Source organism: Metarhizium acridum, assembly GCF_019434415.1.
Source record: "Metarhizium acridum strain ARSEF 324 chromosome Unknown scaffold_13, whole genome shotgun sequence".
Classification (NCBI taxonomy): Eukaryota; Fungi; Ascomycota; class Sordariomycetes; order Hypocreales; family Clavicipitaceae; genus Metarhizium; species Metarhizium acridum.
The window spans coordinates 2,953,443-2,965,691 of NW_027094016.1; the positions used below are offsets into that span (position 1 = coordinate 2,953,443).

Here is a 12,249-nt window from a genome sequence, read left to right on the forward strand (position 1 = left end):
AAGGCAGATGTGCCCCGTCAATCGGCTGCCAGCCAGCCTCGTCGCCTCGGTTCCCGGAGACACATGATGAAATCGCACATTCGGACGACGTCGCACATAACATCTTGACCTGCGACCTGGGATACCCAATTGAACTAGTTCATGGACAAGCCTGTCCTCGGCTCGGTCCATTTGTAGATCAGTCGACCATATAAAGGGATCCACCGTCTCTCCTTTTTGTTGCAATGTCTTTTGCCTTAATCCTGCCTGCTCCTTCTTTCCCCAACTTGGCTCCTTCCTCGTCAACATACACAACCCACCACTTGTCCTCGTGCTAGTTCCTTCCTATTCTTTTTATATACCCCCTCCATCTCCTGCGCCCCTCATCCTCTTCCATCCCATCAACCCCAGATTCCAACCCCCTCCCCAAAACTCAATCCTCAGTCAACCCGCTTTCCGATCGTTGTGGAAAATGGCTGCCCCTGCGGACAAGACTTTGAAGAACCTCAACGGCCAGTGGACCGTGGTAAGTGGTGATGACCTCTCCAACTCCCAAAAGGACAGCGTAAAAATCCTTTGCATGTGGCTGGAGGGGGGGGGGGGGGGGGGGGGGGGGCTCAAGGGAATCGAAAATCATGCGGTAGGGACGAGCGGGGTAATTCACATGGGATGATGCTCGTGTCTCATCACCAAAATTAACAGCTGGGACATGTTTCTGCACGCGCGAGTCCGCGTGGGCAATAAATAGCTTTTGGGGAACAAATTGCTAACTGCGGGCGGCGGCGGGCCGGGGGGAACAAATTCTAGAACAAGGAGTTGTCTGAGTCTGCCGATCCGGCCCTGACCATCCAGGGCATCGGCTACCTTATCCGCACGGGGATTAGCTATGCCACCATCAGCCTCAGCGTGAACCAGTACGAGGCTCCTCCCAAGCCCCCGAACGAGTCTACCGACACCGTCGTCCACATCGACATCGACCAGTCCGCCTCTGGCCTCACCAACACCCAGGAGAACCGGTGCCTGGACAACACCTACCGCGACCACACTGACTGGCTGTTTGGCCACGTCAAGGGCCGCAGCACATGGGTCGGCCGGGACGAGATCGAGGACGCCTACCTGAAGAACGGCTGGGAGGCCGAGGCTGACGGCAAGCTCATCTTCAGCCACGTCGAGAGCTTGGATGCCGGCTGGACGGCCACCCAGGTCTGGGGTTTCCAGCTGGTCAATGGCGAGCGCCGGTACTGCCGCAACATTGTCGTCGCCAAGGGCAGCGAGCGGGCCGAGTTCCGCCTCGTCTACGACTACAACGTCTAGGTCTTGCAAGGCCGGTCGGAATCATGAGCGCATTGATGAAATTGTTGGGAAGGTGGAATGCGGCAAGGGAAGCAAGATGAGGAGCTCATCGTCCATTATGAAGCAGGACTAATACGTATTTCATGACGCTATGCGCGTTGGGCAATTACCGAGGCCTATCTTGTTTGTAATCCTCGGCATATATGCATCGTGTACCGGCAGCTGATGGGTCTCAGCGAGCCGGCTGATGCACTAATATTCCCACATTAGTCGGGTTTCTGTAGTCACGCCAAGCAAGCACGTAAACTTGTACATGTTTACTCATAAATATAATCCTGGACATTCGAGGCCGCCGTTGCGCCAGCGCCACGGCATTGGAAGCCGATATGAATGCCTAACTAGTACTGCTGCATCGTTGCACATTTGTTAATACGTGGCATGCTACAGTCTGGCAAGGTCAATTTGCCCTTCGTCTGATCCAATACGTACTGCCTCCCTTGCTGTATCGGCACTCGTTCTATATTGTTACAACCTACCAGCACCCCATAACGGGTGATATCCCACGGCTCCTGTTATGGTACAATCCTCCTCTGCTTCATGATATGAATCCTCGGGGCCATCCTCGGCCCAACCCACCAACCTCCCGTATACTTCCTCACCACGCCCCTCAACCACCTCATGTCCGCCCCCAGCCCAAGAGCTCGGTACTTGTCCTCGCCTTCCCTCTGTCCCGGCCTCAACACCTCGATTCCGCTATATCCATACACGACCCCGACCACATCCCACTCTCCCAACGCGAGCGCCGCATCCTCAAGCAGCACGTAGTCGAACTGCTGCCAGAAAGTCGGCCACCCGAGCTTCTCACTCTTCTCCGTCTTATCAAACAAGTAAACTGTTTTCCCTGTAGCTTCTATATCCCAGGAATCATTCAGTGCTAGCGGCAGACCGTGCTTATTCTGGTTGAAGAGTGTCAGGCCCGTCATGCAGGTCAAGACGTCGGCGTGGACGGTTATTGGTGTTGCGGTCTTGTCCGTCAGGCTGTATAGCTGAGTGAGGGCTTCGCCGCCAGGGTAGTTTAGGCTTGAGAGGAGAAGCATGCCTGTGCTTGCGGATAGCGTAGCCAGGATGGAGAGGACGAGCGTGAAGGTTGCGAGCTTGTACATGAGGGACTTGGAGACGTGTGTCGAGATGTAGTTGGCGGATAGGGAGGCGGACAGAACGAGCGGGGGAACGGCGTAGAATATGAAGCGCGTTTCTTTGTGCGGCTGCAGCGAGTAGATTGCTATGTAGGACAGGCTGGGAAGGAGGAGGGCCTTGGTCTGGCGGCACAGAGCCGGATGGAAGGCAGAGAAGAGTATCAGTGGGAAGGCCAGCGGGTTAAGGAGGAGCCGTGGCAAGGCCGACGTCAAATAATAGTGCCAGGGGGACGTGCCCCAGTCCGAGGACGAGCCTTGCACGGCGTTGAAGTAGAAGCCCCAGAGTTCGGGCCACAGGGGCTTCTGCCAGAAGTAGCTGTCTATGGGCACGGAGACGAGAAGCGAGGCCGCGGCGGAGATGGCGCCCACGAGAATGACGGTCCGCAGAGGCAGCTGTTTTGCGAGCAGGAGGTAGACCGTGGTCGTCGCTAGGAGGATGGCGATTTCGGAGCGGAATACGACTCCCGCGAAGGTGAGAATACTGAGAGCCTGTTTGGCACGGACGGTGGCTTGTCGAGGCGTGGCTTTCGGCAGGAGGAATGCAAAGGCAAGCGTTGCTACGAACAAAACGAGTCAGCATCATGTATAAATCCGGGGCCCGTCAAAGCTGGTGCCGTACTTAGTCCAAAGGCAAACATATTCGGCAGGGTTCTTCCCAAATAATACACCAGATGGAATTGGCTCATCATCAGTGCCGTCCACCACCTCCCCGTCCCCTTACCATATGCCTGTTGAACGGCATTCTTAAACACGACCAAACAAGAAGCGTTGAACAAGCACAGCACCCATCTCACTACGAGCTGGGCATGTTGAAACCCTACGAGCGCAATGACAGGCTGGCCCAGGCCCGCGAGGAGGACCGAGCCAATAAAGGTCCGCGGCACCGCTCCAGGGAAGCTGAAGTGGTCATATGTCTGGAGGAAGCGTTCATGGACGTTGGACGTCGGCGTGCCGTAGATGAGAATGTCATGTGCTGCCTGCAGATTAAACGACTCTTCGACCTTTGTGTGCGGAGCGACAAGGATATGCAGCGTGGGAAGGATGAATATGAAGGACGTGAGCAAGGCGTCTGCATCTCACCAGTTGGCGTTTTTATGAGTTGAAGCAAGCTGGGTGAGTGAGTGACACGTACCGACGAGCACCATTGTGATGCAGCACACAGATACAGATGAAAACGAAACCGACACTAGACCATTTCCTTGGATTTTTTTCTAAGGGAAATATGAGGAGATCCTTCTAGGTACTAAATAGTCAGTCAACCTTGGATGAATGAATGAATGAAGGGCAAGTGAAGAAAGTACGAGGTATAAGACATGATAGGCAGGGGCACTTGCCCACATTAGCTACAATACGTAGGTAGCTCCAGGATCCCTCTCACCGGATCGGCGCAACCATCCCCCGCCACGTATTCACAACCACCCCCATCCATCAGACAAGCCCGTCGCAACAGCCTGTCCTCGCCAGAACTACACAACAAGGACTAGCACAATGTTGTTCTTCGGCAGCTTCCTCTACATCACGGTGCTTCTGATCAACGCCGTGGCCATCCTATCCGAAGACCGCTTCTTAGCGCGCAGTACGTTCATTCCCCTTCCGCCGGTAGCTACAGACGAAAGACATACGTGGAAGCCCAGACGATGGTCACCGGCGTACTGGTAGCTAAAACTCATTCTCCAGTTAACCTCTCTCCGGCCTCGTACGATCCTGCCTTTGGCACTGGCGCCGATGCGAGCATCAAGGCAAAGATCATCCATTTAATCGCTAGCATTCGGACAATTATGAGGAGTACGGTTTTACCTTTTCTTTCTCTTCTTTCCTTCCTGCCTTGTGGGCATTGGCTAGGCGAACAACGCTGACGAGGGGCACAGTGCCGTTAATATTTGTGAACTCGGTCATTATTCTGTACGAGTTGATACTGGGATGAGCGACACGGACGACAAAAGAGGTGCGACCATAGTCCAAAAAGGAAGAATCACAGGCGTTGAGGGTGTAATTTACGGGGCCAATGATAGGCATCATGGCATGGCTGGGCAATTTATGAAACGCAGGAAATGGCCATGTAAACGGTTGGTGTATCTGGCATGACCTGCACCACCATGTACACATACACGATTAAAAAAACAGTCGACGTAATTCAAGATCAGAAAAAGGGATGTGTTAATCTCCAAAGAGAGAACAATTGCAGATACCCACCTTGATTGGGCATCAAGTGCTCGTCCTATCGCGCTAGCCAACTAAAAGGACTATTTCTCTTCCAAATCAACGCCTTTCCGCGGTGCTATATGCTTCAAGTTACACTGCCCTCATATCGAGGAAGAACGTCGCTCCTAATGCTATTTTGCTTCCCACTAATGAAACCTCTAGGCCTGTGAGCTCCTGAACAGACATAAAACGTGTACAAGTCCCAGCCAGGCAATGACCCATCATCAATCGTACAAGGCTGAAATCCATTCCGAAACATTTGCGCAGGGTTTTTCTGCCCTGCCTGTACATTATAAACCTGCAGTCATATTGAGCCACTCGCTATCATGGAGACAGTAAATTGGCGCTCTTCTTTCGACCTAATCCCACGCTGAGCCGGCTCTTGCCAGCTTTTTCTGGCTTCTCCGGCGTATCGCTGTTCTCATTGTCCATCGCAGTGCTGTCGCTGTTTGCCTTGTCCTTGTGGAAAAAGCTAAAGCTCTTCCTCGACATGGACTTGCTACCTCTCTTGGATCGGTCGAGAAATCCCATCGAGCCTGATGCAGAGCCATTCTCCTTCTTCCTGGCACCCTCTTCCTGAGCTGCCGTCTTCTTGCTGGCATCTAATGCCTTTTGGAACTCTTCCTGTTCAATTCTGCGGGTCTGAATCCTGTGTACTTGCTCTTCACGCCGTCGTCTTTCGTCTTCTTTAGCTTGCCTCTCTCTAGCCTTCTCTTCCTCCTTTGCTGCTGCTTTGGCCTGCTTCTCTCTATCCTTCTCTGCCTGCTTGGCGGCCTTTTCCGCGGCCTCGCGCTCCTTCTTCTCTCTCTTCTTGTCTTCTCTGCTCTGCCCATCCTGTTTCGCCGTTGATGTCCGGGTAGAACCTGCAGCTGCCAATCCCACTGGGAGGCTGGGTATTTCGCCCGCCTGGGGAGTCGAAGTGGACATATCCGGCGCGGTCTGAGCGTGAGCGAGACTTGACAATGAATCTTGTTCTGGGATAGGCGGCGCCGGTTGCGTTGCCTGTCTCTTCAATGGGGTAGAGTCTCCTTTGTCACTGTCTTCGTGGGCTACGTTCGCCGCCTGTGTTGCCAGTTTGACCTCTTCCATTCCCTCCTTTTCTTGCTCTTCTCTTACCTTTTCGAACGTAGTCTCCTGATAAAACAAAACGTATGCCGTGGCCATGCCCGGCTTGTCTCCAAAAAAGTTACGTACAAAGTGCTTATCGACAGGCTCGACCATTTCATCATCAAAGAGAAGCCACCCCCTGTCCTTGGTTTTAATGATCGAAACATAGTGGCCATGGTATGCATTGCCACCGATGTGTACGACGACAGCATACAGCTCATAAAGCCGATCGGGGTCCTCTGCATCATCTGTAGTGTTGAACATGCGGAGGTGATATGGATAAACCACTCGATGGAAAAGCTTTTGTAGTCGGCTATAGTCCTCCGTGTATTTAAATCTCTTCAAGTGTAGAGTCAAAATCTTGGGCAGACGCTTGACCTTCATGCGCTTTTCGGCTTCTTGCAAACCGCCGCAATGGTCACAGTGAAACTTGTTTCGCTCGCACAGCATTTCCTCGGCTGAAAACTTCCGCAGGCACGATGTAACGGAAGCGTGTTCTTCGAGATCAATGGACAGGTCGAGGAATGTCTCATCTCGTTGTGATGCCGTTTCACATGTTAGACACCTCGTCTCGGATGTTAACACGCCTTCAAAGATATCGTGCACCCATCCAATTCCAGGGGATTGATAGCCTGCTGCTCCATGATTCAGAGCGGCAGCACCAATAATATTTTCTACCGACTGGGTCAGACCATCCTGTCTTCTGGCTTTCCCCAGTTCTTGACACTTACGGGCGGTCTTTTCCACGTTGGCAATGACATCGTTCAACACCAAACCGTAAAACTCGTGTGCGTCCTGATGCATGGAATTTCGAAACATTTCGTTGTCGCGCTTGAATATCTCTAAAAATCGTTGTGGGCTCAGCACTCCGGTTCTAGTATTGCTTTCGAGAAGAGCCAGGAAGATGTCCTTCAGTCCAGTAAATGTACATTCATCCATGCCGTACGCAGCTCCATTCTGACTCGCCAGCTCCAATATGGGGCCTTTTAGCATGGCTTGTTTTTTCTTATACTCAGGTGTATCGGGTTTGTCTTCGGGCTTAACGGCCTGCCCAGCGGGAGTCTGACCGACGTTCATCGCCTGTCGTTGCTTGAGAGCCTGCGAAGCAGTCTGATTCTTCTTGTTTGGCTGCAGGGTCGGCGGATTCGGGCTCATGGGAGGTCGAATTGTCACACTGACTTTGGGTCGTGTTCCGTTTGGCGTGTTTGACGGGGAGTACGGAGGATAGTTTATAACGCTCTCTCTAAATAAATCAGAGTAGAATAAGGCTTGGACAATAGAGTTGCAGTAACTGGGATGCTGTTGTTAGTGAACTGGTCTAAAGAGGAAAGGGCCATCTAATGCTGATTTCCTACCACGTATTTCCAAACTTTAGTTTGCATTTGTTAGCTGACAATTTCCTCAATTATCCTGGTGGAGGTCTCATGGGCATGTGTGCGACACTTACATTCTCAAAACCAAAGAATTTGTCGCTTCCATCTTCACGCAACGGACCTGCGTTTTGCAACATCTTTTCAAGAGGGGTAACTTCGAAAATAACATCATCTTTCTTTTTCGCTTGAGCATCTTTGGATGGTTGGTTCGGTAGGGCCTTGTAAGAGGCATTTTGTCAGCACAGCAACCGTCATACCCGGCTTGGCGACAAGTGAGTGGACCGGAAACAGACAATTGATGGGGAGCGCTGTTGCCGAGCCAAATGGGCTGAGCGGGAAAGACAGAACTGAATCAAAAAATTGAAGAGGGAAACATTCAACAGGAAAAACATACCGAACTGGCACTCTTAATTTTGGTCAAGAACCCAGCCATGTTGCGTCGCTGGCAGATGTCTAGATGCGGAGACGGTAACAGGGCACGTCGAGACCTCGCAGCAACGACGTCAGTTCAGCTGCTGGGCGGGATCAGCAGCCACAGCTGCGCAGCGCCCGCAATGCGATATCGGTGACAATTGATGCAAGGTGTCATTCGCATGAGAGCCGTTCTGATTTTATTGTCGAAGCGAATTGCGAGAGACAGGTGGTGAAGAGTGCAGGCTGGAACAGAAGAGGGGAGTTTGCACTTTTGCTCAGCCGAGTCAGGGCGTCGAGTCGAGTTGGAGCGGCGAGTGACCCTGGGGCAGAGACAGAAGCGGAGGGATGGTGTGGCTTCGAGCGCAAAACGTGGTTGCGTGGGATGGCAGGATGGGGATGGATGGTCTCCTTGTCTAGTCTCCGTACTCCGTACGGGGTAGAAAGTGGATGACGGTGGGATGGGATGGGATAGGTACGGAGTACTTCGGGCAAAAGTCGATAAAAGCGCCCAGGCCGGAAACAGGCTGCGAGACTGACTTGTTTTAATTGTCCAAGGCAGATGGCTGAGATGTCAAGTCGATGTGTTCCGTTCTCTCTGCAGAAGAAAGGGTACTCGTACAGGTACAATATCCGGCTGTCGCCCGGTATGTTCCAATATCTTCGGTATTGTAGGGGTAAAGTCTTATCTTCGCAGAGTCTGTGCTTCCAGCACGCTGCGGACCATCGCACGTGGTGACAGAGCCAAGGAGGATAAATCTGAAGGCGTTCTGGACGATGCAAGGAGAAAGGATGGCACGGAAATAAAAGACGGAGTGACGCACTTTCTCTCTTTCAGTCAACCAAAAAAAAAAAAAAAAAAAAAAAAAAAAAAAAAAAAAAAAAACCAGGGGAATAGTAATAGGGTGGCTGCCCAGTGTGTGGAGGCGAAAACAAGTGGGAGACCAGGGAGAAGAAGATGAGGTGTGAGATGTTGAGGTGTGTGTTAAGGTGAGTAGTTGGTGAGGTGGTGGTGACTGGTACAAAGGGCACAAGAGCCAGGAGAGGCAGGAGCGCACCCGCCAACTTAAAAGTACTAGTAATACGGAGTTCAACGAGCGCTTGTTGGCAAAAGCCCATCCTTCGACACCACCAGACCTTGGAGGCACCCTAAACATTGCACAACACCACCATCATCCAAAAGCCTCGTGCAATCGTCGCTAGTTAGGACCAAGTCCAGGACGCATTGAATTCAAGCCATCAGCCAGTCCGCTCCTAGGCGGCTCTGCATCCAGGGCCAGGCCAGCCACACGCACCGGGACCCTCGAGACTTGAGAGCCTAACCTCGAATCGTTGGCGGAGTGGGGAGACGACTTGGAGATGACGAGCCTTGATAATGATAGGAAGAGTCTTTGACAAGCCCGGTGGGGGGGAGATGGTTCGGCCTTGGTTCGTCAACTTGTGTTTCGATGTGCATCGACCGAGGGTCCAATTGCCGTTGACCCCCTGTGCAGTACTGACGGAGCACAACCAACCAACTACTCCGTGCTCTGTGTCTTGTGTCCTTTGTTTCTATCCAGGGCCCCAACTGGACAGGTTGTCTGGGGACGCAAGGATCCCTGGTCGTTGGCCTGTAGGTTGGCACCGTGGAGGGTTGCAGCCCGCCCGTCGTGCAATACGGCACCGCCGACTGGTAAATCGTCCTTTAATTGTCCAATTATGCTGCCCGTCAAATCTATCAAGTCCCTAGCTGGCCCCCAGCTCTGCCTCTAGTTCAGAAATGCTTCTTTTTACAAGACCGGGGTTTGGGGGCGCCATGTTGGCCTCGCCTCCTAATATGGGGCTTTCGCTTCATGGTACACCAGACCATGGCGCCAACAGTTCTACAAACGACGGAAATGGGATTTACACGGCGTCCATCCGTTGAATTCTCCTACTGGTGTACACATTTACATCCCTTCCATGGGTATTTTTGGCATAGTTGACGATGAGCTTTGGACCTTGGATGGGCTGTGCTGATCCATAAGCAACTATCGAGGCTGGATTCGACCCCTTCGAGGCTGCATCACGCCACTGAATGCAAGCAGTCCTGCAACATGCGAGAACCACAGCCTAGCACAGGCACAGAGAGCAGTACTCGGGTACTTTAGTGTCTGGTTACGTCTGCTGACACTGGTGGATGGACATGTCCAGTTTCGTCAAGACTCGCTGCCTGCTAAAAGGGGCTGCCAAGCAAAGAACGAGAGCCGTCATGCATGCTTGTCAATACCCGCACTTCTTGAGCAATATCAAAGGAAATTTGCTGTGGGTAAGCACATCCATCGAGAGAGCGCATATTCGGGAAATTGGCACAGATGTCCAAAGCCCGAGGGCGCTAGAACTTAGCAGCAGATTTGAGCTTTGTCGATCAGACGGGATCATCCATCCGCTTTGCCCGGTTTGTCGCATCCTCGCGACAACTTGTCCCCGTACCATGGCTAAATTGATGCCTGCACCTACCCCTCACACACATCTTCCTTGCCCGGACTCAAGAGAGTTTTCTGCGGCAAATTCAAGAAACTCTGTGGGTTCTGGCGCAATTTGAAACAGCATGACAAACTTCCGTCAAGCCTGCGGGCTCTTCGTCTGACACGGTAACGCTCACGACAACTTCGACCTTCCATCGCATCAGCCATGTCGAAACCTGGTGTGGATTGAAGACGCTGGTGACGCACATGCAGCGTAATAAACATATCGTCTGAGGTGGTGTTGCGTCCGGTCAGCGCCAGTGGCCGGTCCGGTTGGGTGCCAAATCATGTTTGTTCTCCCATATGAACTCAACAAGCCTCCATCTGCAACTACCACATCATTGAGGCTAAAATGCGCTTTCTCAAGCCGGGTCCGAACAAACCAGTCAACAGAGGACTATGGTGGCAGAGTTTCAACGCCACAGCATGACGGTCGGGTATTTGCGCGTGCTGAGTTGATTCGGCAACAAGGACGCCCTGTTCTATTGCCTACAGCCCAAGTAGCACCGAGCACAAATACAGCTGAGAAATGATGGGCGCCCACGCAAGGGCCTGGCCAACACTTCCTGTGGTCCATGTCTGGTTTTCTGGCCATGGTGGCTGTTCGTACCTCAAAGAGGTGCCGTCGCACGTGTAGATGGAGACATCATCTGCAAGGCAGAGGTGCCAGATTCTATAAATGTGCACACATGAGCGGCATGGATCAGAACTCAGGTGCAGACGCATATGCAGAAGTAATCTATAGCCCTGTTACAGCATGCAGTGATTGGAGAGCAGCGGTACTGTCACGAGATGCAGTGTCATAACACCGTCACTTTTAGACCTGAAGCACAGCAGCGTAACAGGTATGTGTAAGGGACAAGACCCTCTTTTTCTCATATAACTGAATAGCAAGTCCTTGTATAGCAGAGTGAGGGCTTTACCAAGACATGGCTGCTGCTATTCAAACGTTCCACGCCTGGGAAATGGCCAACTCGGTTCGATTTCCAGGTCCTGACAGTGGGCACGCAAAGGCCAGAATTTGCACAACTCTAGAAATCTGAGCACTGTGTATTTGTGTTGGACCCTTCAAGTCTTGCTTGGACTTGCGGTACATACAAAAGCTCCGCGCAGCGTCATGTCAACCAACATCTTGCTTGGCAACCCACCAGTGACCACAACATCACACCGCAACCTGTCCGTGGCTTCGGTATCCTATCGGCTTGAATTTACTAGAGTCGAGTCGGTCCGTCCATGTTGCCATGCATCCTCGCGCTGCCCGCCTCCTGCACCTGGTCTGGCCAGCACCTGATGGGTCGCCGCCTGCTGGATGGGAGGATGTCCCATTCCACCCTGGCATTCCCGTCCTCGACTTGCGTTGTTGTCAGCCAAGACGCCAATGGCGCATCCGTTTCGGGAGACTCTTGCCGACTTGGCCTTGTTTTTGGCGGCTATGTACGGAGTAGTATTACGGAGCGCACTGACTGCTTCTGGCTGTTGTCCGTGTGGTTGTGGGTGCGGGGTGTGCGGCCTTTTTTGCAACCCGCGTGCCTGTCTGCCTGTGGCCCAAACTCCGCCCGCCGGGATCACAACAGATCCTACATGCCAAAGATTCCGAGCTTGTGGATGACATGTTCCGCAAACTGGATGGTTGCACCCGACCAAGCACTTCATCTAAAAAGAGACAAAAAGAAGTAGCCAGACCAAGAACCCGGCTATGGTGTGAAATTGTTTACCAATGCCAAAGTATATTAGCGCGTCCTTGACAATAGGCAGACACTGGACCATTTTGACTTTTGACTTGATGCTGCAAGTAGGTACCTAGGTATGCTCCCGGTGTACGTACAATGTCTAGTAATAAATACCTATTGCGTCCCGACTCTATGCTTTCATGTACGGAGGTAATGCCAGCAACCAGCAGACTCGGGGCGATTTATTCAGTCCGTCCAAGTGGCATTCGACGCTTTACATGTTGCCAGATGGAACCAATCCCATCTCAACGACGTCTGAGCGCGTGTATGCGGCGCTGGGGAACCAAACTACTCACGAGTTGGTGTTGCCCCGCTGCTACATTGCCGGGCACTGAAGCTGCCACTGAAGGGAACGAACGAACTGGCCTTGCGGACGCATTCGGCATCCGATACCGACCCAAACTATCCAAATGCAAATTCCACACTCGATATCGAATGCCTTAATCTTGGACTTTACTCTCCGGGCTCTGTT

At 52.4% G+C, this 12,249-nt stretch overlaps 4 protein-coding genes across 6 annotated transcripts; 2 read left to right on the plus strand and 2 right to left on the minus strand.

Moving 5' to 3' along the window:
• Positions 1 to 451: 451 nt before the first annotated feature.
• On the plus strand, positions 452 to 1,293 carry J3458_003533 (uncharacterized protein; the record flags this gene model as incomplete). The annotated part of the gene is made up of 2 exons (XM_007808722.2): positions 452 to 505; positions 787 to 1,293. The coding sequence occupies 2 exons, from the start codon at positions 452 to 454 to the stop codon at positions 1,291 to 1,293; spliced, it is 561 nt and encodes a 186-aa protein (XP_007806913.2).
• A 551-nt stretch (positions 1,294 to 1,844) lies between these two features.
• On the minus strand, positions 1,845 to 3,613 carry ECM39_1 (alpha-1,6- mannosyltransferase; the record flags this gene model as incomplete). The annotated part of the gene is made up of 3 exons (XM_066117807.1): positions 1,845 to 3,025; positions 3,088 to 3,537; positions 3,601 to 3,613. 3 exons carry the CDS (start codon positions 3,611 to 3,613, stop codon positions 1,845 to 1,847), a joined length of 1,644 nt encoding a protein of 547 aa, XP_065977598.1.
• Positions 3,614 to 3,873: 260 nt separating this feature from the next.
• On the plus strand, positions 3,874 to 5,122 carry J3458_003535 (uncharacterized protein). Its single transcript, XM_066117808.1, has 3 exons — positions 3,874 to 4,044; positions 4,146 to 4,253; positions 4,337 to 5,122. The coding sequence occupies exons 1-3, from the start codon at positions 3,957 to 3,959 to the stop codon at positions 4,390 to 4,392; spliced, it is 252 nt and encodes an 83-aa protein (XP_065977599.1). The 5' UTR covers positions 3,874 to 3,956; the 3' UTR covers positions 4,393 to 5,122.
• On the minus strand, positions 3,874 to 8,854 carry J3458_003536 (uncharacterized protein). Of its 3 annotated transcripts, XM_066117810.1 has the most exons (5): positions 7,545 to 8,854; positions 7,225 to 7,368; positions 7,133 to 7,146; positions 6,509 to 7,068; positions 3,874 to 6,451 (listed from the first exon to the last, which is right to left on the minus strand). In XM_066117810.1, the coding sequence occupies exons 1-5, from the start codon at positions 7,581 to 7,583 to the stop codon at positions 4,995 to 4,997; spliced, it is 2,214 nt and encodes a 737-aa protein (XP_065977601.1). In that variant the 5' UTR covers positions 7,584 to 8,854; the 3' UTR covers positions 3,874 to 4,994. The 3 variants fall into 3 exon arrangements, with proteins under 3 accessions (XP_065977601.1, XP_065977602.1, XP_065977600.1); XM_066117811.1 differs by having other exon boundaries at positions 7,225 to 8,854; XM_066117809.1 differs by lacking the exons at positions 7,225 to 7,368; positions 7,545 to 8,854 and having other exon boundaries at positions 7,133 to 7,224.
• Between the last annotated feature and the right edge of the window lie 3,395 nt (positions 8,855 to 12,249).